The 27,538-nt window shown below is 44.6% G+C and overlaps 1 protein-coding gene across 1 annotated transcript in view; it reads right to left on the bottom strand.

The window, feature by feature from the left end:
* Positions 1-17,724, bottom strand: part of CILP2 (cartilage intermediate layer protein 2) — a 44,865-nt gene extending 27,141 nt beyond the window's left edge. The window contains exon 1 of the mRNA XM_063914575.1: positions 17,604-17,724. Within this exon, the coding sequence (XP_063770645.1) occupies positions 17,604-17,664 (61 nt within the window). The 5' untranslated portion in view covers positions 17,665-17,724. The remainder of the gene's footprint in view (positions 1-17,603) is intronic.
* Between the last annotated feature and the right edge of the window lie 9,814 nt (positions 17,725-27,538).

The following is a 27,538-nucleotide window of genomic DNA, read 5'->3' as shown; positions in this document are numbered from 1 at the left end:
TGCTCAATTTCCACTATGGTCGTTACCGACCAGAGACGTCGTTGAATGTGTATGGTGTGAACAACCAACGACCAAGCCACTGTTCACCAGCCCTGTTCCCAGCTCATTATTTTAATAAACTGTTCAGCTTGGATGCTTCAACGATGAATGGTCTATGGTCTTTGGTCTTTCGTCTTTGGTCGTTGGTAGTGTGTATGCTCATGTCGTTTGCTCAGCTGTTCAAGGGAAGTCGTTAATGACGGTCGTTAACGACGTGTGCATCGTCAAGTGTGTATGGGCCCTTTAGGCTCCAGCACTGCAAGACAGCTGGGCTAACTACTGTGCTACTTATTTTGTCAATAATATGATACACCGTGCATACAGTTGGTTGATTAGCTCATTCAACAAACAACCAGATTAGTGCCCAATTTATACAGATCCAAATCTCTAATGTTTCCAAGTTTGGCTTTGCAAACAAGGCAAACTGCGATTTTGGTGGATGTAAAGTACTGCAGAATCAGTCTGAGAGCCGACTCCCTAGGACCATCACAGATAAACTGAATACCCCCATATAGGCCCTCATTCCGAGTTGATCGCTCGCAAGGCGAATTTAGCAGAGTTGCTCAGGGCCTAAGCCTACGCCTACTGGGAGTGTATCTTAGCTTCTTAAAATTGCGACTGATGTATACGCAATATTGCGATTACAAACTACTTAGCAGTTTCAGAGTAGCTTCAGACTCTACTCGGCATCTGCGATCAGTTCAGTGCTTGTCGTTCCTGGTTTGACGTCATAAACAACACCCAGCGTTCGCACCAGACCACTCCCCCCCCGTTTCTCCGGCCACTCCCTGCGTGAAACGGTAGCGTTTTTATCCACACGCCCCGAAAACGCTGTGTTTCCGCCCAGTAACACCCATTTCCTGTCAATCACACTACGATCGCCGGAGCGATGAAAAAGCCGTGAGTAAAAATACTATCTCCATTGTAAAATTACTTGGCGCAGTCGCAGTGCGAATATTGCGCATGCGTACTAAGCGGAATTTCACTGCGATGCGATGAAAAATACCGAGCGAACGACTCGGAATGAGGGCCATAGTGAAATTATTATTAAAACAGTAGAGAGAACAGTTGTAAATAACTTGCAATTATATGCCTGTAAATAATTCAAGTTCTAGCAGTATTTTTTTCTAATGTAAGTAAACAGTTAAACAATATGGGGGGGGAGGGGATCCTATTTGCCGCAAACAGCTTGCTGTGTGCAAGAAATGGCATCGGCGCCCCCCACCCCTATCTAAATTGGGCAGTGCGCACCGTAGGCGCAATTTTTTTATAGGGGCGTGGCTTCATGAGGAAGGGGTGTGGCCACAAAATAATACCAGTTCATATTATGGTGCACAGTAGTCTCTATTATTCAAATTACGCCGCACAGTAGCGCCACTACACCAGGTAGAGCACCTTTTTATGGGTGGTATTCATGTGACCGCCCGGTCAGCTGACCGACAGTCACATGACCTCCTCCGTGAGCCCGACGGCTCACTATCCCGATGGTCAGCATGCCGACCAACAGGGACTATTTCCACTCGTGGGTGTCCACGACACCCATAGAGTGGGCGGTCGCCACCGAGCCCGCAGCGTGGCGAGCGCAGCTGCGCTCGCCCCTCGCCGCCGGGATCCCGGCGTCGGTATGCTGCCAGGATCCCGGCGTCGGTAAGGTGACCGGCGGTCAGGAGACCGCCGGTCACCAGTACTACACCCCCTTTTTACACATCACGGCAGAAAGCGTCCCCTTTTTACACATCACGGCAGACAGCGTCCCCTTTTTACACATTACGGCAGACAGAGCCTCCTTTTTACACATTACGGCAATTTTTTATAGGGGCGTGGCTTCATGAGGAAGGGGTGTGGCCACAAAATAATACCAGTTCATATTATGGTGCACAGTAGTCTCTATTATTCAAATTACGCCGCACAGTAGCGCCACTACACCAGGTAGAGCACCTTTTTACGGGTGGTATTCATGTAACCGCCGGTCAGCTGACCGACAGTCACATGACCTCCTCCGTGAGCCCGACGGCTCACTATCCCGATGGTCGGCATGCCGACCAACAGGGACTATTTCCACTCGTGGGTGTCCACGACACCCATAGAGTGGGAATAGAACCCGTGGCGACCACAGGTCGCCACCGAGCCCGCAGCGTGGCGAGCGCAGCGAGCCTGCAAGGGGCTTGCTGCGCTCGCCCCTCCCCGCCGGGATCCCGGCGTCAGTATGCTGCCGGGATCCCGGCGTCGGTAAGGTGACCGGCGGTCAGGAGACCGCCGGTCACCAGTACTACACCCCCTTTTTACACATCACGGCAGACAGCGTCCCCTTTTTACACATCACGGCAGACAGCGTCCCCTTTTTACACATTACGGCAGACAGAGCCTCCTTTTTACACATTACGGCAGACAGCGTCCCCCTTTTTACACATTATGGCAGACAGAGCCCCCTTTTTACACATTATGGCAAACAGCATCCCCTTACTACACATTACGGCAGAGTCCCCCTTTTTACACAATGCGGCAGACAGCGTCCCCCTTTTTACACATTATGGCAGACAGCGTCCCCCTTTTTACACATATCGGCAGACAGAGTCCCCTTTTTACACGTTACGGGAATTAAAATAGTTTGAAACGTTGCATATACCTGCTTCCTTATGGATTTTGTCATACTGAGTGAAGCCTCCATGGATGCTATGGTGGACCTTCTGTAAGAGGTACCTAGGAGGGCACCGGGCCAGTTATTGTTTATATTGGGAGTGCTGCCACAAGATTTTCAAAATACTGACAGCGGCATCCTGGAGATTAAAATCCCAACACTTGCTAGTTATGTAAAATAACCCTGATCCCTAACCTCCCCCCCCCCATAATCCGAACCCTCCCCAGTGGTGCCTAACCCTAACCCCCCCGTTCCCGCAGCCTAACCCTTCCTCCCCCGCAGCCTAATCCTAACCCTCCCCCCCCCCCCCAGCCTAACCTCTCCCCCCAAAATAGTCATTTGGACCCATCCTGTAATGCTACACTGGATCCCCAAGCCCCGCTGTTCATAATGGAGACTATATAGCATTTAGATATAGTGTTACACAGAACCCAACCATGTAGAAGACTCCCTGCTGAGAGGATGCAGAGCCAGTAAGATATAAAAAGGTATAAGCACTACTTAAGGACCTGCCGCAGGGGTGGTGGATGATAGGCTTAGCTCCTCTCTGCACTGCAGTGAGTCAGGATGGCAGGTTATTCAGTCTGCTAGATCTCACTTTGGTATCAAGGGACAGTATGCAAAGTACTTGCCACTTTTCAAGTGTATTCAAACACTGTTGAATACACTTGAATAGTGGCAAGTATTTTGCATACTGTCCCTTGCTCACAGCATGAGTGAGATCTTGCAGACAGGCAGAATGCAGAGGAGCTGCCCAGCACAGTAAAAATTGGGTGTATTGTAATGGGCAGTTGGATTTAGGGGGTGCACTTATCATCCTATGTGTGTGTATCCCTTCAGCCAGTGTTAAATCTAGATCAATTCTATGTCCCTACTACTACCCCCCCCCCTGCCATGTGTCCCTATAACTACCCCACCCAGCCACTACTAATAATGGTATCAACCCCACCCCAGCTGCCATATGTCCCTACAACTACCACCACCCAGTACCTAATACAACTAGTCACCCCCACCAGCCATGTGTCACTACCACTGCAATCACCCCCACCCCGCGCCCAGCAGCCGTGTGTCAATACGCTAACTCCTGGCTGCACAGCCACAGGGGCAGGGAAAGCAGACGCCGGACTCTGCCAGGGAGCGATGCTGCGGTGCTATCATCGTGTATACCCACCGCCTGCCGGTCCCTGCGCACCTACTCACCTCTTCTCTCTGCCGCGCTGAGATCCGAGGCGGGGACACGCATGGAAGGGGTTGCGGGAAGCAGCTCAAGTATTACCGCGGCCACCAATGATTGGTGAAATATCTCCGCCCCAGGTGAAGGTCCCGCCCTCGGCCTCCTCCACTTGCTCCAGCAGCTCCGTGGCCTCCTTGTACGGATTTCAGGTTGGTCATCGGGATGGGAGGGATGGGGGAAGTGAGGAGGAACGCGGTCACTGGTGGGAGGCGGAGCTGACACTCAGGCACCGGCGCTATCTAGTATAGATAGCTGCAGGTTGCGCCCCAGCTCATTCTGCGCTGTGTGCAAGGCACACAGCGCACATAGCTAGTTACGGCTCTGAACGGCACCCAAACTCGTCCCCAATCGCAGCCCCTTCTAGTGACGGACTCAAACAAAAATCCACAAGTATAAAGGTACCGTAAATGTGGCATACAGCCAGGGGCAGAGTGAAGGTGGAGCTTGAGCTCCAGGTCCCGACGGGGACAGAAGGCACCGGCACTATGTAACAGGCTGGGAGTCGTCGTGACTCAGGGTAGGAGGATAAGACTTGAAGAGAGGTAAAGGGTGGCCACCACACTGCCTGCATGTTCCAGTGCAGAGACCAGTGCAGTGCAGTGTGGTGTTTGGGGGCAAGGGGAGGTTTGGAGGCTTGTCAGAAGAACCTTCCTGGCTGTCAGTGATAGGGAAAATGCAGGCAGTGTGGTGGCCACCCCTTCCCTCTCCTCAGTCCTTTCTTCCAACCCATGGAAGCCCAGCCTGTCAATCACATATAAGTCCTGCCCCTCCAGACTAAAACGAGGAGCTGCTGCTCTCTTGGTGAGAATTGATGTGTATGTGTGTGTATACATGTATGTGTGTATATATACAGTGCATCCGGAAAGTATTCACAGTGCTTCACTTTTTCCACATTTTGTTATGTTACAACCTTATTCCAAAATGGAACAAATTAATTTTCCCCCTCAAAATTCTACACACAATACCCCATAATGACAATGTGAATAAAGTTTTTTTGAGATTTTTGCAAATTTATTAAAAATAAAAAACTAAGAAATAACATGTACACAAGTATTCACAGCCTTTGCTCAATACTTTGTTGATGCAACTTTGGCAGTAATTACAGCCTTGAGTCTTTTTGAATGGCTTAAGCCTGGCACACCTAACTTTGTGCAGTTCATCCCATTCCACTTTGCAGCACCTCTCAAGCTCCATCAGGCTGGATGGGAAGCGTTGGTGCACAGCCATTTTCAGATCTCTCCAGAGATGTTCAATCGAATTCAAGTCTGGGCTCTGACTGGGCCACTCAGGGACATTCACAGAGTTGTCCTGAAGCCACTCCTTTGATATCTTGGCTGTGTGCTTAGGGTCGTTGTCCTGCTGAAAGATGAACAGTCGGCCCAGTCTGAGGTCAAGAGCGCTCTGGAGCAGGTTATCATCCAGGATGTCTCTGTACATTGCTGCATTCATCTTTCCCTCTATCCTGCCACTGAAAAACATCCCCACAGCATGATGCTGCCACCACCATGCTTCACTGTAGGGATGGTATTGGCCTGGTGATGAGCGGTGCCTGGTTTCCTCCAAACATGACGCCTGGCATTCACGCCAAATAGTTCAATCTTTGTTTCATCAGACCAGAGAATTTTGTTTCTCATGGTCTGAGAGTCCTTCAGGTGCATTTTGGCAAACTCCAGGCGGGCTGCAATGTGCTTTTTACTAAGGAGTGGCTTCCGTCTGGCCACTCTACCATACAGGCCTGATTGGTGAATTACTGCAGAGATGGTTATCCTTCTGGAAGGTTCTCCTCTCTCCACAGAAGAATGCTGTAGCTCTGACAGAGTGACCATCAGGTCCTTGTGTGATAGGTGGCTAAGCGTACCTGCAGTCTCACGCCTGTCCAGTTGCGGCCTCTATGGTCGTTCGGTTCTTGCTTGTCGCGACGTCGGGCGGAATCTGCGTGGGAAGGCTGCGTAGGACCTGGGCAGAAGGGACGGGGATACCCCAGTAAAGTCAACACCCCCCTTTAAAGGTGAAAGGACCACTACGGTGGGATACAGTAACAAAGATTTATTATAGACAGGGTTAGTCACTGGTCCATGTGACTAAATTCACCTCTTAGTAGAGTTCAGTGTAATTCAATAAGCCACGATACTTTTAGTCACATACTAAAAATATAACATAACATTATCACAAGAGCATTTCAGAATTTCAACACTCAGACGTCTTATACAGCTGTTTCATGAGTATGCATGCGTTATACTGACGGGTCACTAGATGGCGTTAGATTGGATATGTTCAGTTTATGCTGCTGACAAAATGTTCCAGCTATATCACTGTCCTACAGGGGGTGCTGTAGAATGAGTTCGCACTGTGCACAGTATTTGTAATCCAACGGGTGGTGCCGTGGAGCAGCTACTTGCCATGTATAGCACCAGTTTCCAATAGAGGGCGCTGTGGAGTAAGTCATATCACAGTATAGCAATGCTTCAAATAGAGGGCGCTGTGGAGTAAGTCATATCACAGTATAGCAATGCTTCAAATAGAGGGCGCTGTGGAGTAAGTCATATCACAGTATAGCAATGCTTCAAATAGAGGGCGCTGTGGAGTAAGTCATTTCACAGTATAGTGGGTCACAGAGCAAATGACCCAATCCTGGCACACACATTGTGCTGCAGCTCAAACAGTCTAGGGATAAGTGTCACTTCGTGTTTTCCTTGCAATTGCAGTGGTAAGGGGAAGCAGAGGGTTTCACACAACCCTATCCCTTAAGGCTCTCTCTGGTACAGTGGCAGGCAGCTCCAAATAAATCCCACGTGTCCCTCTCCTTGTACATAGAGTCCTGCTGTGATCTGTCCCAAGGGGCTGTGATGTTGCAAGCTGTCAGGGTGATCACTGTTGGTCTGGGTGCCCATATGTGGGGGCTGTCTGGGGTGAAGTAGAGTACCTGCATTATCTGCTGCTGTTGCCAGCTCCTGCCGGTCACTTCTCACTGCTGCTTTTCAGGATGACAGCCGTCTCTCGATGCCCAGTCTCTCCCAGCGCAGCGCGCCTCCAGACCTCCGCGTACAGCTCTTCACACCCACACATGACACACTGCCTCCTGTTCCACTGCCATGCTGCTCTCTCTCTCTGCTCACTGCAGCTCTCCTTCCTGCTTCTCTCCCCACACAACACGGCCAATCAGAGCGCTCCCAGCTTCCCGCTCTGCAGGGATCCTGATGGAAAGCCCAGGGTCCTAGTGCTATACATATTCCTCTCCTGGTTGCCATAGTTGCTTAGCAACCAGTGTAAAAAGGATTTTAATCCTCACAGTGCATCTGCAACTGGTTTAACTAGCAGAAGGGGTACCCCAAACGCGGGTATCACACTTGGTCACCTCCCTGACTAGTGCCCTTCTCCCCCGATTGCTCAGTGTAGACGGCCAGCCGGTTATAGGAAGAGTCCTGGTGGTTAAGTACTACTTACATTCATGGATGATGGAGGTCACTGTGCTCATTGGGACCTTCAAAGCAGCAGATATTTTTCTGTATCCTTCCCCAGATTTGTGCCTCGAGACAATCCTGTCTCAGAGGTCTACAGACAATTCCCTTGACTTCATGCTTGGTTTGTGCTCAGACATGCACTGTCTAGTGTGGGACCTTATATAAACAGGTGTGTGCCTTTCCAAATCATGTCCAATCAACTGAATTTACCACAGGTGGACTCCAATTAAGCTGTAGGAACATCTCAAGGATGATCAGTGGAAACAGGATGCACCTGAGCTCAATTTTGAGCTACATAGAAAAGGCTGTGAATACTTATGTACATGTGATTTCTTAGTTTTTTATTTTTAATAAATTTGCAAAAATCTAAAAAAAAAATTCAAGTTGTAATTATGGGATATTGTGTGTAGAATTTTGAGGCAAAATAATGAATTTATTCCATTTTGGAAAAAGGCTGTAACATAACAAAATGTGGAAAAGTTAAGCGTTGTGAATACTTTCCGGATGCACTGTATGTGTATGTTTATATGTATGTATATATGTATGTATATATGTATGTGTCTAAATGTGTGTGTGTGTGTGTGTGTGTGTGTGTGTGTGTGTATATATAAGTATGTGTTTGTGCATATGTGTGTTTATATGTCTGTGTATAGCGTATGTGTGTGCGTGTGTTGTGGCGGGGCAGGCACCGTGACTTGAGCCTGCTCCGGGTGTCATGGCTCCATGCGACGCCTCTGGATACAGCCTCAATTACTCATTCCTGGAGCTGTTAGAGGCTAATCAGATTCCCCCCTATGAAGTCAAATCACAGATTTTAAGGATTTTGATTTAATCAATAAAAAACAAATGTTATAACTATAATAAACTCTCATATAAGCAGACATTTTACTACTCATTTAAGAACCACAAATATACAGGAGAAAATGTGTTTATGTGTTTAATTGTAAATATGAAGGTTACTTGCAACATGGTGTTACAGGAAGTTAGCCGATTATCTGCAGTATCTTACATAAATACAAATATGCGACTACATAAAAGGCTAGGATTTTTCCTAGCGATAGCAGAATATTTCATGTATGCACATCGAAGAGGATCCTTTAAAAGTTTCCAGACTTTTTTGTAGATGTTGGAACTATAAAGTCGGATCTGTCCAACTGAAATTCATGCAGTATGATCTAATGACTTACCGTGCCGTCAGCAGTACTGAGTTTTCAAATCTAGAGATTTCAGAGGGGTTTGCAATACAGGATACTCAACCTGTATAAAGCACAATTCAAATCTACTAGAATGTAATATGGGAGCACATTTTTTACAAGTATTATGGTAAAAATAAAGTTTGACTCTTAAAGGCCAAACTGAAAAGCTTTTGAAAAACTGAAGATACAATAAGCCCTAGGATAATAGTTAGTAACATGAGCAGGATTCAAACTCTCCTATGGTTCGAATATGTACAGTAATACCCCTTTCACACAACACAAATAACCCGGTATCCACACGGTATATTGCCGGGTTGACGCGGGTGGCTGTGCGGTGTGAAAGGGGTCACTCCCGAAATCCTGGGTTCACACTGCACCTGACCCGGGAATAACCCTTCTTTTACTTCTCAGGTGCAGTGTGAATGGGTTGCCGGGTCGATGCGACCAGGGACCCGTTCACAGTATAGGCAGTGGCAGCGTGGAGATGATCTCATCTTCCAGCGCCGCCTATGTCCCCGCCCCCCGATGGCAACCACCAGCCTTATCAGGAGGCCAGTCTAAAAGGGTCCAATCCCGGGTCGTGAAAGCAGTATAAGTAGCTCAGTTGTGACCTTGTATTTATAATGGTAATCTTGTTTACAGTGAAAAATGTAATACTAAACCCAAACAAATGTGCTGCTATAGCTAGGAAATGACCAGACAACTTTTCCACTTACCACTTCCATCTGTCAGTTCAATCATACGTATGATAATAACAATCCTATGTAGAAATATGATATGCGTGCAGCTATGGAGATTATGCAGTTGGGCATACCATATATGTGCAAGCTTTACAGAGAAACCAGGATGACGTCTATGTCACAGAATCACTAATAAAATAAATCTGAGTTTATGTACAAGTGACAACATAACGTAAGGTCCTCAGATGAAGGATGAAACATGTTGATCTAAGAAAGTTACCCTGTGTGGCCATTTACCACTGTGACCTGCCGTACTTTACTATACTATATTTGCCTTGCCAATGTGTGGTAGCGTGAGCTATTATCACTGGAAGTAAGTTCACTTTCTGGCTTCAACAACAGCAGAGCTTTGCTGCTGCCAGCTCATACTGCCATATAGAGACAGCCTTGGAGCCGAGACTGCCGCTGCCATCTTTCATTGTGGTCACCCGTCCCCTATCTACAACTGCTGTCTAATATCACCGCAAGGAGACATTCCCCTGGAGCACAGACTACTGCTGTCACTCCTCACTGCCGCGCTCATACATGCAAAGGACTCTTACACTGGGCAGTGAGTACTGAGTGAATACAAGCTATCTCTATATAGGGAATTTCTTACCTACCACAAGATAAATGCTCTAAGTCCCCTATCCTCTACTTGGCTACATACATGTCACCTGGCTATCTCAATATACTGTTAGAAGTACCATACTAGCTACAGTATATTTTAAAGTGGGAGCTTGGAAAAAATCAGGAGAGAGTTACCACTATTTATGGAATTTACATACCAATCTGGACATTAATACACCTGATACTACCAACTACTGTCCACCAACCACCTTTTAGCTCCCCTCTGGAACAATCCAACCTTTCCTCCAAGCTTGGACCATAACATATTTTTGGGCCAGACATATCATTCTCTTTCCATTTGATCTAGCCCCTCTGCATCCCTTTCCTGATTTTGAAAGGCTTGCATCTTGATTTGACCTTCTTAGTACTGCCAATATTTGCAAATTCATCACTCTTGTCACTCCATACATGTCCCTTGCTTCACCCCATTATGCTGTCCCTTAGAGTCATTTTGCTGTTGGGACAAGATTTCGAAGGGTTTAATCTTTGTATTGCTTCCTCCTTACACATAATCAACCAGTTAGGGAGGCCAACATGTTGGCTTGGGAAAGAGACACACAGGAGAGACATTGGACCCCCAAGGAGTGGCTTAAAATGAAATTGAAGCTAGCTAAGAGTTCTATTTCAGTTCATTTAACTTCTTTAAATTATATTATTTTTGGAATATGGTCCCTACCTGGCTATGTTCCATCTTCCTTTGATCTTTGTTGGCATTCCTGAAGCCAGAGAGGCTCCATACTCTACATTGGTGGTCTTGTCCCAAAATACAAATTTACTGAAAACACATCCATGATCTCACTGTGGACGACATGGCTATTCAAGTAAGAGCTTTCCCTTGTGTTTTGAGGACTTCCAGCACAATCATAAGCCAAGGGGCAATGGAGAGGGATCCTTTTGAGTTCTGCAGAAAACGTCTATAGACTTCTATAGGTAATTCCATCTATAGATGGTGTTGCCTATTGGGCACAAGCTCCAAAAAGTTTTGCTTTTCGGAGCTAAATGCATATGGGCACATTGCATCCTCATAGAATATTATGGGGACTGTAGTGCCATGTGTCCGCAGTAAATATTTCCCATATCTGCTGCGGACCACTTTAATACATATGGGGAACAATTTGTGTTTTATCAAACAGTTTTCTGAGTTTTGACCGCATTTTCTTGCTTGCTACATCCTGCCCAGTGTCTGTAACTGGCATTCATATTCCAGTTTCCCTGCTATAATTTCTTGTTTCCCAACCCAGCCCACAGGTCCCTAAAGTCTACATCAAACAAATCCTAAATGCCACTAAATGTCAATTGCTTCACAATGGAAAACCCCTGCTCCTACCTCTTTTCTAGCCACCATTGACACTATTTGGTCTTTTTGGGTGTGATATAGAAGATATACATTCATTAGGGCTACAGTAATTAGGTCGACCTCATATGGTCCACAGACACAAAGTACACATGGACAAACGGTCGACATGGACAAAACGTTAATATATGAAAGGTCGACACTGGAAAAGGTCAACAGTACATAAGGTCGGCAGGGTCAAAAGGTCAACATGACAATGGTCGATACACTTTTTTTGCATTTTTGGGGTTTTTATTTGCATTTTTTGGGTTAGTGTGGATAGTTTTGTCATCTGGGACCACCATTTATAGAAACCCGTTCACTTTGCTCGCCACAAGGAGATTATGATTTGTGACATGGATAGTCAAGGAAGGAATACATGAAAAAAAAAAAAAACATGTGTTTACTGTATGTGTGTAAACACATTGCCCTGTCGACCATATGAACATGTTGACCTTTTCCAGTGTCGACATTTCATATGTTGACCTTTTGTCTATGTCGATATTATGTCTGTTGACCATATGAGGTCGACCCAATGTATGTCGACCTATAGTCCGGATCCCGGTCTGTTTACCATATGGAGTGCATCACAGCCACTCCAGGTCACGTTGTAAAAATTTATTCTAGGTGGACTGAGGGCTTTGAGGACGAGCTGCTTTTACAAATCATTTAAGAGTTGCTTCATTATGAACTCCTGTCTTATGGAACAGTAGAACCAATTGCTTCCATTTGCTTCCCCCTATTCATTCTTTCTTTCTTTCTTTCTTTCTTTCTTTCTTTCTTTCTTTCTTTCTTTCTTTCTTTCTTTCTTTCTTTCTTTCTTTCTTTCTTTCTCTCCTCTTTCCCAACAGTGCAAACTCCCACATGTTTCTTCTCTTGTTTGTTTTGTCTAATATCTAAAGCATTTGTTCGTTCTTTCTTTTATATAAACAAACTGTACAACTTGCCTTGATGTGCAAAGTTTTCTGTTTATTGTGGACTTGTACCTTCAGTTTACTTGATTTTGTTGTGAAACTATAATTATGCTTCTCTTTTCCTATGTAATATCCTTGTTTGAAATATAATAAATGGTGGAGAAAGCATTTTGTATTTTATGATGTGGGTACAGTTTATAAAGCCATAAAATAATAAACAATTCCACATGATTAAAATACATTTTTAAATACCAATTAGTAATTACTTAATATTATCCCTTTAATATAAGTAATACATAATATTGCTCCCTGTAATAAAATGCAACAATGTTTTTTACACTAATATATTAAAATTGTATTTCCTTCATAAGAGATTTATCAATGCAATTATTATTGGAGAGAAAGGCTATCATTTAAGTCTTGCCCAACTAGCAAACTTTAGTTTATCCAGGAAACTGGGACACAAATAACTATTGCTTTCCTATTCCTTACCACAGTTTCTCCCAATGCCCCAAACTTAAACCACTGTCCAGTGCACAAATATGACCATGAAACTTTATCATTCTCCACATTCATTGCTCAGGCTGCTGCTTAGCATCAGCTGCATCAGCTCTTTATTATAGAGTGCTGGCCTAGCAAAATAGAGGCAATTCAACTCATTCAAACAGTTCCATCAATGCAATACACATTTACTCTATGTTTATTATATGCTATGAACAGTGCAACATGGCAGTTTTCATTTTATAAAATATTAAGATGAAATAATTTTAATTATATTATCCATACAAGGATAGAATCCTGAGACAGAAAGATGATGTGCTAAAGTACAAGTCTATGGGGGATATTCAATTTGCCTCCAAAGAGACATCGGGAGTAATACCCCCCAATGTTTCTTTGGGTGCTGCAGTTGGGCTATTTAATTAGCTCAGCCGGTAACGAGTGCAGTTACACCCGTAAACACACAGGTTCAGTGAATCCTGTGTTTTCGGGTGAAATATCCCCGTTTTCGGATGAAAAAGGGGCTGTTATCGGGAATTTTGCATCCCCGATAAGCCGCAGCACACTCTGGCTTATTGGGGCTAATTAGATAGCCCCCGGCGGTGACACTTTACACCCGCAATCATTGTGGGCAAATTGAATAATCCCCTATCTATGTGAATGCACTGTGGAGGGAACATCCCCACATGTCTGTTATACGGTGACGGTACCAAACACCACCAGGGTTTAACTGGTTATATGTCAAATTAAAGACATACACTTGTGGAGAGGGGGGCATCCCCGTCATCCCCGTTTAACTGGTTATATGTCAAATTAAAGACATACACTTGTGGAAAGGGGGGCATCCCCGTCATCCCCGTTTAACTGGTTATATGTCAAATTAAAGACATACACTTGTGGAGAGGGGGGCATCCCCGTCATCCCCGTTTAACTGGTTATATGTCAAATTAAAGACATACACTTGTGGAGAGGGGGGCATCCCTGTCATCCCCGTTTAACTGGTTATATGTCAAATTAAAGACATACACTTGTGGAAAGGGGGGCATCCCCGTCATCCCCGTTTAACTGGTTATATGTCAAATTAAAGACATACACTTGTGGAGAGGGGGGCATCCCCGTCATCCCCGTTTAACTGGTTATATGTCAAATTAAAGACATACACTTGTGGAGAGGGGGGCATCCCCGTCATCCCCGTTTAACTGGTTATATGTCAAATTAAAGACATACACTTGTGGAGAGGGGGGCATCCCCGTCATAATTTATATCCCATTTTAAAGAAGGGAGGTGTGGATATCGCATAGAATGTTATAAAACAGTGTGCATTTTTTTTTAAATTGGATTACACAAGGATCTTGTTGTGTTATCTTCTTTTTCATATGAAATTGCCTGCTTGTGACCTAACTGGGGAGAAATACAACCACCAACAAAGATTGCCTAACCAGGGCAGTGCTGTACATCCAACAACAGCTGCAGCCATACATTGGCTGGCATATTGGCACGCAATATTGCAGATAAGAGGGCCGATAATGACAGGGGTGCACAGTTCTCCTGTCATTTACCCCACAACTCCACAATAATACATGGGGGAGAAACGGTAACTGCAGCATATAACATGGGCAGTTACCAGTAAACCCCCTAATGCACTTTCATACTTCCACCACTATGACCATTTCTTGTGATGTTACATTTAGGGAACAGCTGGATTGTCTCCGGGTTTTCCATGGATGGTTGTGCTACTCGATACGCTATATAGGAGTAGTACAAAGTATACTTAAACAAAAACTCTTTATATGAATAAATGGAAACAATCACACGCTGCAAACTTAACATGAATGCTGATTTTAATATGAACAGCGTCTTCTATAATAGAGTCTGGATAAACACACCCCTTGTTTCTTTTTTTATCTAACATTATCAGTAGCTGAACACTGATGACTTCTGTATGTATATAAACATGTTTGAGAACAGTGGTTACAATATCAAAATTACAGATATCTACATCTGGGTACACAATGGCCAATATATCGGCCATTAAAGTGAATGACCGATATAGCGTGGGCGTCACAGTGGGTGTGTACCCCCAATAATGTCTGTGAATGACATCGGCTCTACACCACAGCTGATGGCCAATATATATGCTGATATATCGGTGCATCATGCTGTGTGTACGGGCAGTCTACAGATTGTTTGTGCACTTGCTGCAGGGCCGTCAGTGCCACATCACAACTGGGTGGGCACATATAAATGCCCGCGCGGTTGTGACATCAGGCACAACACATTAGGCCAATGACCAGTAAGTGTGTATGCACTTACCGTGGATCATCTGGACGGCTGATCTGACGTCTGCATGTGTTCCCAGCACAACAGGTTGACAGACAGTTGGTGACATAGGAGATGATAGATGTGGAAGTGTCATGTGCAGTGAGGTAATGGAAACTGATAGAGCTGATGAGCAAGTCAAGTGAAAAAGTACAGAGGGAGAAGAGAAGGAGCCAATGGCAGATACCTGCGAGATGCCAACTGGAAGATGTGGAGGAGGGGTGATGGAGACAGAGAAATAGCTTTATAACAATTAGGGAATGAACAATTAGAGAGCAGCGTCATAAACGCAGATGTAGTAGAGGGTTTTCAGAAGGAGGCGGTATTGATGATGCTAAAGGCTGCCATAAGATCAAGGAGGATAAGAATACAGAAGTGACCCTTCATATCTGTAGATTTAATAGATTTTGGTGACCTTGGTGAGGGCTAATTCAGTTATTTCAAAAAATCAAAAACGAAATCCTGGGAAGGGGGTGGGGGGACAAAATGAGAGAAGATTGATTGAAGGAAGTATCATGGCGGATAGTGTCAATTTTGGTTGTATAGTGGGATGCAAGTCAATTGAGTAGGGAGACGGGATAGGGGAGCGGAAGGTGTTGAAGGTGGCAAATTAGCGATGAGGGCTAGAGGATTGAAAGGACATGAAAGACTTAAACTAGGGCTGATTAGACAGAGAAAGTGCAGAACTACTGAAAAAGACAATATATTTGAAATAAGTGAGAGTATGACTTTCTGTTTCGATTACAGTACAAACATTTGTTGTTTCCCCCATTGTAAATAAAATTGGAATTTTATCACTGTTGTAACAATCCAAATGAATTGCTACATTCTAAAAGAGGAATAAGTTGGGCAAGCATTGGCAAAATATAGTAAGGCATATTCAGGTAAATGTGATTAACTGCGGATGCCCCCACAGATACTGTAAACTGGAGGCATATCACAGCTTGGTTTGGAGTAACCAAGCCCCATGGCCTTTTAACCAGTCTAAGTTTATTTACTTATCTAGCAAATTAATCACTTTGATTGTGGTTCACCCTTCTAACATAGCACTCCTAAATGAACCCTGCACTGAGCTTCTGTGTGGGGTTGTGGTGGTGGTGGTGGTGGGGAGACACTTTAGAAGGCTTTCATCTGGACCTAGCACTTGGGCTTGAAGAAGAAAGTCCAACACTGCCAGGACATGTCAGAGACAGCTATCACGTACACCGACCCTGAATGGATTGCCAAGGTAAGTGCTATTTCTAACCACGGAAAATGCACAGGTTGTAATGGAGAAATGGAGGAGAGCAGGAACTGGCCACAAACCCCTTTTCCTGCTTCTGAAATCGGTAAAAGTTGCCAATCTTTTACTAAGAAAACCATTTAAATTCCATTTAATCAGTGGAGAGGGGTTTTTTTGTAAAATATTGTATTCATTGTAAACCTGCTCTCCTACGACCCTTGGTGTGTGTGTATAATAAATATATATATATATATATATATATATATATATATAATTCCCAAGTGGGAGAATATTAATCTAGTACATTGGTATAATCTACCTTTCCAATGCAACCAAATCTGCTGAGAAAGTACACAAAACTAAGGGTGTGTACACACGGTGAGATTCTTACTTAACCGATTCTCATTGTGCGACAGGGGCCGGGTGGCACTTAGCCAGTATCGCAAGCACATAATGAGTGTGCTTGCGATCCTGGTTCTGTGCGATTTTGGCTAAGTGTCAATCTTGACTATCTCTTCTATAGAGATAGTCAAGATTGACTTGCCTGCTCAGTCTATTTTTTCTGCCGATGCCGACCGCGCGGGGCCGCGCATCGGCATCGAATCGGGATCGCAAGGTGACTGTCACCTTGCGATCTGCACTATCTTTTCTTCCGATTCTGACTATATAGTCAGAATCGGAAGAAAAGATCTCACCGTGTGTACACACCTTAACTGACTAAAGGCAAATAAAAGATGGTAATTACACAAAATGTGTGTCATTTAGTAATAATAGTAGTATTTATACACTGGAAACATTTGACATGGCGTGGCAGCATTATATTCCGAACATAATAAATAAATGTAGGTATTTCATTTACAGAATATGCTTTTTCATTACTTACAAGGAGGACAATATCTATAAAGGCTATGCCAGCAAGCAGCAGGTGTGTCTCTGTCCAAATATGTTACTTAGAATTCATACTATATTTCCATCCAAGTTTATGCATTATAGCAGGAGTGAAACAAAGAGCAAAAAAACAGCCCAAATGTTTTAAACAAGTTACAGGAAAATTCTGCAATTTTACTTTATCCCATTAGTTTCTGGAAACAAAGTTAAATTGTAAAAGTGTAACTTTAAGTTACTGTTGCTTACCACTTAATATTTAACTTCCAGCTCCTCCGACCAAATAATGTATATGTTGTTGTTGTTATTATTATTATTATATACTATATTTCAGTGTTACAGACAAATCACTTAGGTACCAGCTCAATAGAAAGCTGATCAATGTGTGCATGAAAGTACTGTAAGCAGGGAATGGGTTGGTGTGAGGGAGATAATAGTGCCCTGTACATTGAGTAAGCTTGGGGGAAAAAAAATACAGTACTGTATATGCAATTCATTAAGAGTTATTCACTTACCAAAGGTGGCTACGACTTTGACAAGGACAGAAAGAAGCAAAGTTTGATGGCAAGCTGGCATGTCTGCCCTGTATAGAACAGATGGTGCTGGATCTACCTGGTGCTGGTGCTGGACAGGTAGTGAGCTCCACAGCTTGCTGAATATAAAGCCTCTTCTGGACCAACATGAGGGGTCTGCTTGCAGGAGATGAAATAGGAGCCTAACTGGTGTGTAACTGGAGGCATCTCCAAATGTAAACCAACACTGACGTGTGTGTGTGTGTGTGTGTGTGTGTGTGTGTGTGTGTGTGTGTGTGTGTGTCCATTTACTGCTTGTTTTATCCATTCTTTTATATGTCTTTATTTTGTCTCTCCTGTAGATGCTTCTGTTTTTTCTACTCGTGCTTCATCATTCTTTGGTCTGTTTCATTACTGCATACGTCTGTATAATGTACCTTTCTTACCACACTGTGTGTGAATTAACCATTAGAATGAATGTATTTGACTGGGTCAATAAGTACTATTGAACTATAAAACTAGAGTTTTTACACTTCAGGTTTTTTTACAGTATATGTTTTTTGCTATTTATTTTTCTGTAAATCTAGATTATGGCTACACTAATACAACCTACAGGTAGTAATGGATTTCCATGACAGCGCTGGGAGGGTGGTTCATTATTCTATTTTACAACTGGTCGAGTAGAAGGGGGGTGAGATTGGGGCTGCTTTGGTTTCACAGTGTCTTAATGTCTCTGACAGATCAGCTGAGACACAATGCTGTATAGAGATGGGCTTTTATATTCGCTCTTATTGTTCAAAGTTTAGTTCTCCTGCTGACCATTACTTTGGCTTCCATAGATTTACCAATCAGCTTGGCCACCAATTGATCCTTCAACACCACCATCTCATAGCAAACCAATACAATGGATAATCTAACCCCACCACTTTACCCGTCAGCAATGCGAAATGTAAGGATGGGATCAGCACTCACGTCATGACAGGGAACTATCGTATCATTTGGGAATTCCACAAGTACAAGTTGTGTATTTCTGTGATCACTTGGGTTTCAAGGTTGTTGCATCTCTCTTATGATCTGATTAGAGAAAAAGAGGCAGCCACATGTATGTTTTATGCCGACCATAAATCTACACAGCAATTCCCCAATGCTGTTCTGCCAGTTGTCATTTTGTCGGGGAATTGGCAAAATCCTACATGTTAAAAATCCCTGACTCATCGATTCTGACCATTTTTGGGTCAGAGTCAGTGAAATGAGGATTTCCAATATGTTAGATTTTGCCAATGATTCAACCCAGTAATCGGCAATATGGTGAATTGCCATAATTTGTTGAAGATGTACCACTCCCCAAATTAAAAAAAAATACACTTCATAGCCCCTGACACGTCCAATCAAGTCATATTTCCTTTAGGAAAGAGGAATAAATAGGGTATAACCTTTGGAGACCACATTATAATATATTCATGTTTCCTATGTATTTGTTCATAAGATACTGTATTATTTGAATGTAATATGTATCCTTCTCTGATGTACACATGCAGCGATATAATTTATGTTTGAAGCATTACTGTGTCCTTTATGCTTTCTGGAAAGAGTTGTAAGACCAAAGTTGTATTCACACAGAAAGTGACCAGTGACTACAAGAAGGGGGACCATTTGACAGGCCAAGATGTCTTTTGACAGCCCAATAAAAAGCCATGTCAGACACACAAACTTTGTTAATTTTTTTGCAAGTCAATCTGCATTTGGAGACTTGTTCCATCCTCTTTTGTCTATCCACGATTATTCTTTTTGTTTTCTAAAAAAAAAATGCCAAATAATATCTTTGTATGTTATTTTTATTTATAATTTTTGTATATCCTTTAAGTGAGAGATTCTCAAAAGCAACCCTCTAGGCATTGTAACGGTCCAGGTTTAAACATATCCATGCTTGGGCACAGGTGACTTAATTAGTACCTCAGTAAATTTGATTTAACCATCTGTGCTCGGCCATAGATATACTTAAAACCTGGACCATTGGGGTGCCATGAGAACCGCATTTGGGAACCTCTGCATTAACCATCTTCTCATATCAAACTTCATTTAATAAGCTTGGTCTCTGTAAATCTTATTGGATCCATTGCCTGAATACTACATACAGATGTGTTCTCAAACACGTAGCCTCAATACACCGTATGGAGCAAAACGCCCGATGTGAATGAACCGCTCTGAGAGAGCTACTGTAATTTTTTTTATTTACATTTTTCACTTTGAGTTGTTTTGCTATTCGCATATCATGCACAGCAAAATACCACTGAAAGTGTACTACACATGCCGATCTGCAACTGTAACCACACAGAAAGTAATTTTAAACATATACAAAGTTGGAAATGGAGCACAATAGAACTTGGTGTGAGAAAAAGCTGTGGCTGCTGCGTCACAGCACTTTGTACACAGACTCAGACTCATTTGCACACAGATGTACAAATTGTGCACATTATATTGATTAGCGCAATCTAGCAAAGTAGTTTTATTTTATTTCGGATGGGGCTGAAGCCACAGTGTATGAGGACACATCTGTATGTTTATTTCAGGTTATTATTGTGCAGGGAGTATGGCCATAACTAGCGATGTGCCAGCGGTGCCTGGCACACAGTGTATATTCACTGTGGGCGCAGAACCGCCACAACACCCACTTGGCCACACCACCACCGAATAGGTGTCCACTCCGACGGCTCCACTGTCTGCCAGCCGATTACTAGCTGCATTCTTCTCACATAGGTAGCCGGACAGTCACAGCTTCACTCTGTCATCATGCTCCGGCTCCACCTCTCTTGGCTCCCCCTTCTGGGTGAGATGACATCTCTCTCTGTCTGCCCCCAGCACACCCACAGTGCTCTGCACTGCAAAGACCCGCAGCAATAGGGTGGGAGGTAGAGGAGGAGAGCTACTGAGCAGCGGCAGCCACTGAGTCACTGAGCAGGCTACAACAGCAGGACTCAAGTGAGGTCCAGCAGCAAGTTCCAGAGGCCAGCCCCAGCAGCAACAGGCCCCACCCTGCCAGGGCCATAACTAGGGATGCACAGTTTTCTTGTGGGCGTGCCATCTGCACTTGCTCTGATTGGTCAGCAGTGTGTGCATTGCCGGTGACAGCTGACAGATCACATGTCAGGGAAGTGGAAGTGTCAGGTCCTGCAGCTGCAGTACTGGGTCGAGAGGTGAGTCCTGGAGCAGGTTGTCGTGCGTTGAAGCACTGCTGTCTACAAAGCTGTAAGTGACACATACACACTATACATCTATAAGGCATATCTGGCATAATGCGTATAAGGGGTCTCAACCTGCCATAATGCATATAAAGGGTCTCTAGCTGGCATAATGCATATAAGGGGCTTTACCTGGCATAATGTGTATAAGGGTTCTCTACCAGGCATAAATGCGTATAAGGGACTCTACCTGGCATAATGCATTGAGAGTTCTCTACCAGGCATAATGCATATAAGGTGCTCTATGTGGCATAATGCATATAAGGGGCTCTACCTGGCATAACTGTGTAAAAGGGGCTCTGCCTAGCATAATTGTGTATAAGGGACTCTACTGTGATGTAACACGTATAAGGTTACTACTGTGTGGTGTAATGTGAATTAATACTATTCTTTGGCCATGCCCCTTCCCAATAAAGCCATACCCCTAGATTTTTGCTGCAAGCCTTTAGCGTGCACCTTCCCCTTTTTAAATATGTGGCACCAATTCTCTTTCTGGCACAGAGCACCAAAATGTCTAGTTATGGCTCTGGCAGAAAGAACTTAAGGTTTCCTGCTTGTTGCTCCTGAAATGGTGAGCATGTGATCAGTGCAGCGATCAGGTCAGAAGTGTGCATGCGCCGACGCTGCAGTGCGCCGGCGCATGGCTGACAGCCAACGGCTGTCATTGCCTAGCGATCGCCTGATTGACAGGCAGAGGTGGTCGCTGGGCGGGAGGGGGCGGCACGGCAGCGTTTTGCTGCCGTTTTGTGGGTGTGGTATGGCCAACGCAGGCGTGGATGGACCGTGTGGGGTGGGCCGCAGCGGCTGCGTGACATACTCCTTAAGTGCAAAAGCATCGCCGCTGTGCAATGCTTTTGTACTTCAGCGACAGGGCAGGGACTGACATGCGGGGCGGGCCAGCCCTGTGCTGGGCATCCCTCTAAATGTCAGTGTGGATGATTGTAGCTGTGCTAAATGTAGCACAGCTACGATCAACTCTGAATCCACCCCTAAGCCTGGAAGGCAAACACATGTCATATCTAGTCAAGTTCTGGAGTGAGATGAATGCTTCAAACCTGACCTCCTAACATTGGCAGGGCTGACAATGGAACTTTGTGATCTATAAACTTATGGAATCAGTTGCTGATATTACATATATGTATTGACCTTTGGTGCACCACATTTGCAATTTCTCCTTTACAGAATCAGTTATATATAACCATATAGATTAGATTGTAGTCATGCAATAATAAAGCAGTAATCTGTGACTAACCATACACCATAGAATGTATAAGACACACCACAGTGTCCGCACAGTTAATACTGAGATATTCACAAGCTGGAACTAATCACAGTACATATGACCTGGTGGTTGTACTATATACTTTAGTCACTCTCCCGTGACTGGGCAATTGCAATTTATTAAAGTGCAGCATTAACTGCTGGGTTTAAAAAAAAAAATTGTGTTAACCATGAATTGATATTGAATGCATTCTGTATTTTTTATAAACATTTTTGATTGAAAGTGTATGGGTTTAAAATGCCACCAATCTAGCCTGAATTGTTTATTACACATGCATACCTCCCAACATGACCCTCTCCAGGAGGGACACAATGCTCTGCATCTGGACTTTTTTCTTAATTTGTGATTGCCAGCACCTGTTTTGAAAAGGTAAATAAATAAAGAAAGGTGTTTCAGCACAGGTGAGGGCAATCATACATTAAGAGGGAAGTCCAGGAGCAGAGCATTCTGTCCCTCCTGGAGAGGGTCATGTTGGGAGGTATGCATTTAGCATCACAAGTGTGAGTAATCATGACTCCTTTGTGCTCTGTCTAACTACACATGATTCCAGGTGTACTTCTCATCCAGTCAATTAGATAGGAATAAACCTATCCAAATCCTTCTACCAGGGACCTGACATTGGTACTCTTTCATTGCGGATCCACTCTGTCAGTTTCTCCATTGGTCATCCTTATTCTTCCATATTCAATATAAAAAACTTTTACTCACAGCAGGCCTGACAGCCCCAGCAAAGCTGTTCTCGCTCCCTTCTCCGCCCCAAGGGGGCGCAGGGGCCTGTCCCTCCTAGTACCTTCCTATTGCTAGGTGCTGTTCAAAACCCCCCTTGTCAGTTTTTTCGCTGCCTGCGTGGAGTGCAGTAGTGATCCTCCTCAGGCACACTATGCCCAAACTTATACTCATGTTCATATTTTCTCTTTTTTCCTTCAGATTTTCTGCTGAAATGGCCCGTAAAACCTACGATTTCTCTCTTTGTATGTCCTAATGAAGGTCACTGATCACTTTAAGAGCATTAGAACTGAGTTAATTAGGTGCTAATGACTATTTCCTAACAGGCACCTCTCAGGCGCACTGCGCCTGAACCGGGGAGTCCCAGAGGTGCGCCTGACAGAGGGTTAACCAAACTACACCTATGTAATCTTTGCTTATCTCAAAATATCTCCTAAGATCTTCGTCTCTCATCTACACTCATTATTTGCTCCCATTCACGATTGCAGGACTTTCTTTGGGCTGCACCCAGAGGCGGATTTAGACCTCATGGGGCCCTAAGCAAAACCCCAATTTGAGGCCCCCCTTCCTCAAACAATACTCTGTGTGCCCCTCCCCCCACCAATTGTAGCAGCCAGGTCCTGCTGCCCCCAAGTCAATGTATGCTCCCCAATCTGCCCATAGCCAATTATAGCAGGCAGATGATAGTTGTACTAGTGTATTGATTATTATTATTATTATTATTATTATTATTATTATTATCAGTTATTTATATAGCGCACACATATTCTGCAGCACTTTACAGAGAATATTTGCCCATTCACATCAGTCCCTTCCTCAGTGGAGCTTACAATCTATATTCCCTACCACATATACACGCACACACATTCACGCTAGGGTTAATTTTGTTGGGAGCCAATTAACCTACCAGTATATGTTTGGATTGTGGGAGGAAACTGGAGTACCTGAGGAAACTCATGCAAGTACGGGGAGAATAAACAATCTCCACACATGTAGGGCCATGGTGGGAATTGAACCATGACCTGAGTGCTGTGAGCCAGTAATGCTAACCATTACACCGTCAGTGCTGCCCTTAAAATTACACCTAGCAGCTATCTAGTCACTGACAGCCTGCTGGGAGTATTCAGCCAGACAAGCACTCTGACATTTATCACAGATTTCAGAAATGACCTCCTAACTCCATAATCTGTCGGCGAGCCCCCAGGGTTCCGCCGGGCCCTTGCGGCTGCTTTGGATGCCTGCTGGTAAATCCACTACTGCACGGTAGCCAGTTCGCTAACTTAATTGTCAGACCTCGTATAATGGAGTCACACTAAAGTCACTGATGTATAGTCAATACAATCAGAGTCATTGACATATGATGCAGGTGCCCATACCTTATATTACTTATTATTACACCCAATTACATTAGTGTTGACTGCATTATAGTGCCTCTAGAACCCCCCCCCCCCCTTACTGATTGCAGCAGCCTAGTAGGTCCCCCAACCCTTATAATGCCCATTATTACACCCCTCAGTCAGAGTGACTGTATTGATTATATATCAGTGCCCCACAGATTGTAGCAGGCATCTCCCATACACGGTAGTACTTAAAGTAGAGTATTATAGCATATTAATATCACCAGTCAGTATGTGCCTCCTTCCCAGCCATGACTGTCACAGGCAAATGTTGAACACTGTACTTAAAATAACACATCCCCCGCTCATACCTGATAGGAATTTGGATGAACTCATGTCATGACTGGTCACACGCACCGTACTGCAGGACTGGGGACACAGACATGCGCTGGAGCTGGCACCCAACAGCTGTCTAATTACTGACAGCCTGCTGGGAGTATTCAGCCAGCTCAGCTCTCTGACAATTTCGGTGAAGCTCGTGGTCTGCCAGAAATGCCCTTTATACAGCCTTGTCAGTGGGCCCCCTGGGACAAGCAGGGCCCCTCAGACCAACAGGGCCCTAAGCAGCTGCTTTGGTTGCCTTGTGGTAAATCCTCCTCTGGCTGCACCCACTCTGTGGAATTCTCTCCCATGCACAAAAAGGCTCTCGCCTAGTCTCAAAACCTTCAAGCAGGTCCGTAACTAGGTGTGGGCGAATGGTACTTAGCTCACAGCGCATTTGCGCTGTGGGTGCACCATCCACATACACCCATATTAGCCGCCACTAAATGCAGTGCTCCCCGTTATAATAAATAATAGTAATTTTGCGCCCGGCTCCTTCTATGCCAGACGCATCGTTGCTGATTTACATTAGCGCTGGGCACTGCAGTCATCCCTGTCCCTCCGAGTCTCCGTGTGCTCTCCGTCTCCACCCCGCTCTCCCCCCTCATTGCCTGCTCCAGCAGCACAAGGGAGGTGTCCCCTCTCCAAGCCATACCTCGAAGGCCGGGCAGGGAGCCATGGAAGGGAACGCCAGTATGGATGATCACACAGGTACGTGTATGTCTCTCCCCCGTGTGCTCTGTCCCCCCTCCTGCAGAGGGACATCCATGTACTGAAGCTGCCTGTTGCTGCTCAAATTAAGCCACAGCATCTCTATCTTCCCTCTCCATCCTCATCCTCTTCCCCTCCGTAATGTGTAAAGAGGGGAACTCTGTCTCACTAATGTGTAAATAAGGGAGACTCTCCTGACGTAATATGTAAAAAAGTGGACTCTGCCTGCATAATGTGTAAAAAAAAAAAAAAAAGGGGGGGAGACTCTCTTGCTGTAATGTGTAAAAGGATGGACTCTGTCTGACTAATGTGTAAAAAATGGGGACTCTCCTGCTGTAATGTGTAAAAAAACAAAGCAGACTCTGCCTGCCTAATGTGTAAAAAGGGGGACTCTGCGGTCGTAATGTGTAAAAATAGGAACTCTGCTGCCATAATGTGTAAGACGGGGACTCTGCTGCTGTAATGTGTAAAAAGGGAGACTTTTCTGCCATAATGTGTAAAAAGGGGGACTCTGCCTACCTAATGTGTAAAAAAATTGTACTCTCCTGCTGTAATGTATAAAAAGGGGGACTCTCCTGCTGTGATGTGTAAAAAAGGGGGAATCTGCCTGCCTAATGTGGTAAAAGGGGACTCTGCCTGCCGTAATGTGTAAAAAGAGGGACTCTCCTGCTGTGATGTGTAAAAAAGGGGACTCTGCCTGCCTAATGTGGTAAAAGGGGACTGCCTGCCATAATGTGTAAAAAGAGGGACTCTGCTGCTTTAAAATGTAATAAGGGACTCTAATTGGCATAATGTGAAAAAAGAGGGACTCTGGGGTCTATTTACTAAGCCTTGGGTGGAGATAAATTCGCTGAAGATGAAGTACCAGCCAATTGGCTCCTAACTGCCATGTCACAGGCTGTGTTTGAAACATGACAGTTAGGAGCGGATTGGTTGGTATATTATCTCCAGCGACTTTATCTCTATCCATGGCTTAGTAAATAGACCCCTCTGTCTGACTAATGTGTAAAAGAAGGACTCTGCTGCCTGCCATAATGTGTAAAAGGGGGCTCTACCTGGCATAATGTGTAAAATGGGGCTCTGCCTGGTGTAATGTGTGTAAGTGGCACTACTGTGCGGCATAATTTGAATAATAAAGACTTCTATACAGCGTAATATGACTTGGTAGCATTTTGTGGCCATGCCCCTTCCCTATGAAGCCACACCCCTATATTTGTGGTATGTGCCTCGGCCCTGTTTTGTATATTTGTGGGGGGGGGGGGGGGGGCTATGCTGTTTCTTGCACACAGTGCTAAAATGTCTAGTTGCGGCACTGCCTTCAAGCACTCTTTGAAGACTAATCTCTTCAAGCAAGCCACTGATATCGACTGCAATCCTCACATATTTTCTCATTCTTCACTTTCTCATCCTCCTGACCCCAGGCCAATATTGCTGTGTGACCATATCATACAGCCCACCAAGAAACTTTGCAATCTGGTAGACTTTTATGCAATAGATAGCATCTGTCCTAGTGAATCACTGCCTACTTCCCTATAGATTGTAAGCTTGCGAGCAGGGCCTTCCTACCTCTATGACTGCCTGTTATTACTAGTGATGAGCGGGTTCGGATCCTCGGGATCCGAACTCGCCCGAACTTCACCTTTTTTTTCACGGGTCAGAGCAACTCGGATCCTCTTGCCTTGCTCGGTTAACCAGAGCGCGCCCGAACATCATCATCAACCCGCAGTCGGATTCTCGCGAGATTCGTATTCTATACAAGGAGCCGCGCGTTGCCGCCATTTTTCACTCGTGCATTGGAGATGATCGTGAGAGGACGTGGCTGGCGTCCTCTCAGTTTCTATGTTCAGTGGGACGCAAATTGTGCTGCAAATATCTGTGCTCAGTGTGCTGCAAATATCTGTGCTCAGTGTGCTGCAAGTGCATATATCTACGTTCTCTGCCTGAAAAATGCTCCATATCTGACTGTGCTCAGTGTGCTGCAAATATCTGTGCTCAGTGTGCTAATTGCTTTATTGTGGGGACTGGGGACCAGCAGTATTATATAGTAGGAGGACAGTGCAGAGTTTTGCTGACCAGTGACCAGTGACCACCAGTATTATACGTTCTCTGCCTGAAAAACGCTCCATATCTGTGCTGCATTGTAGTATATAGTAGGAGGACAGTGCAGAATTTTGCTGACCACCAGTATAACTATATATACATCAGTACGGTACAGTAGTCCACTGCTCTACCTACCTCTGTGTCGTCAAGTATACTATCCAT

The sequence above is a fragment of the Pseudophryne corroboree genome, chromosome 1, assembly GCF_028390025.1.
Source record: "Pseudophryne corroboree isolate aPseCor3 chromosome 1, aPseCor3.hap2, whole genome shotgun sequence".
NCBI lineage: Eukaryota > Metazoa > Chordata > Amphibia > Anura > Myobatrachidae > Pseudophryne > Pseudophryne corroboree.
This window is presented reverse-complemented; position numbering and strand designations above follow the sequence as displayed.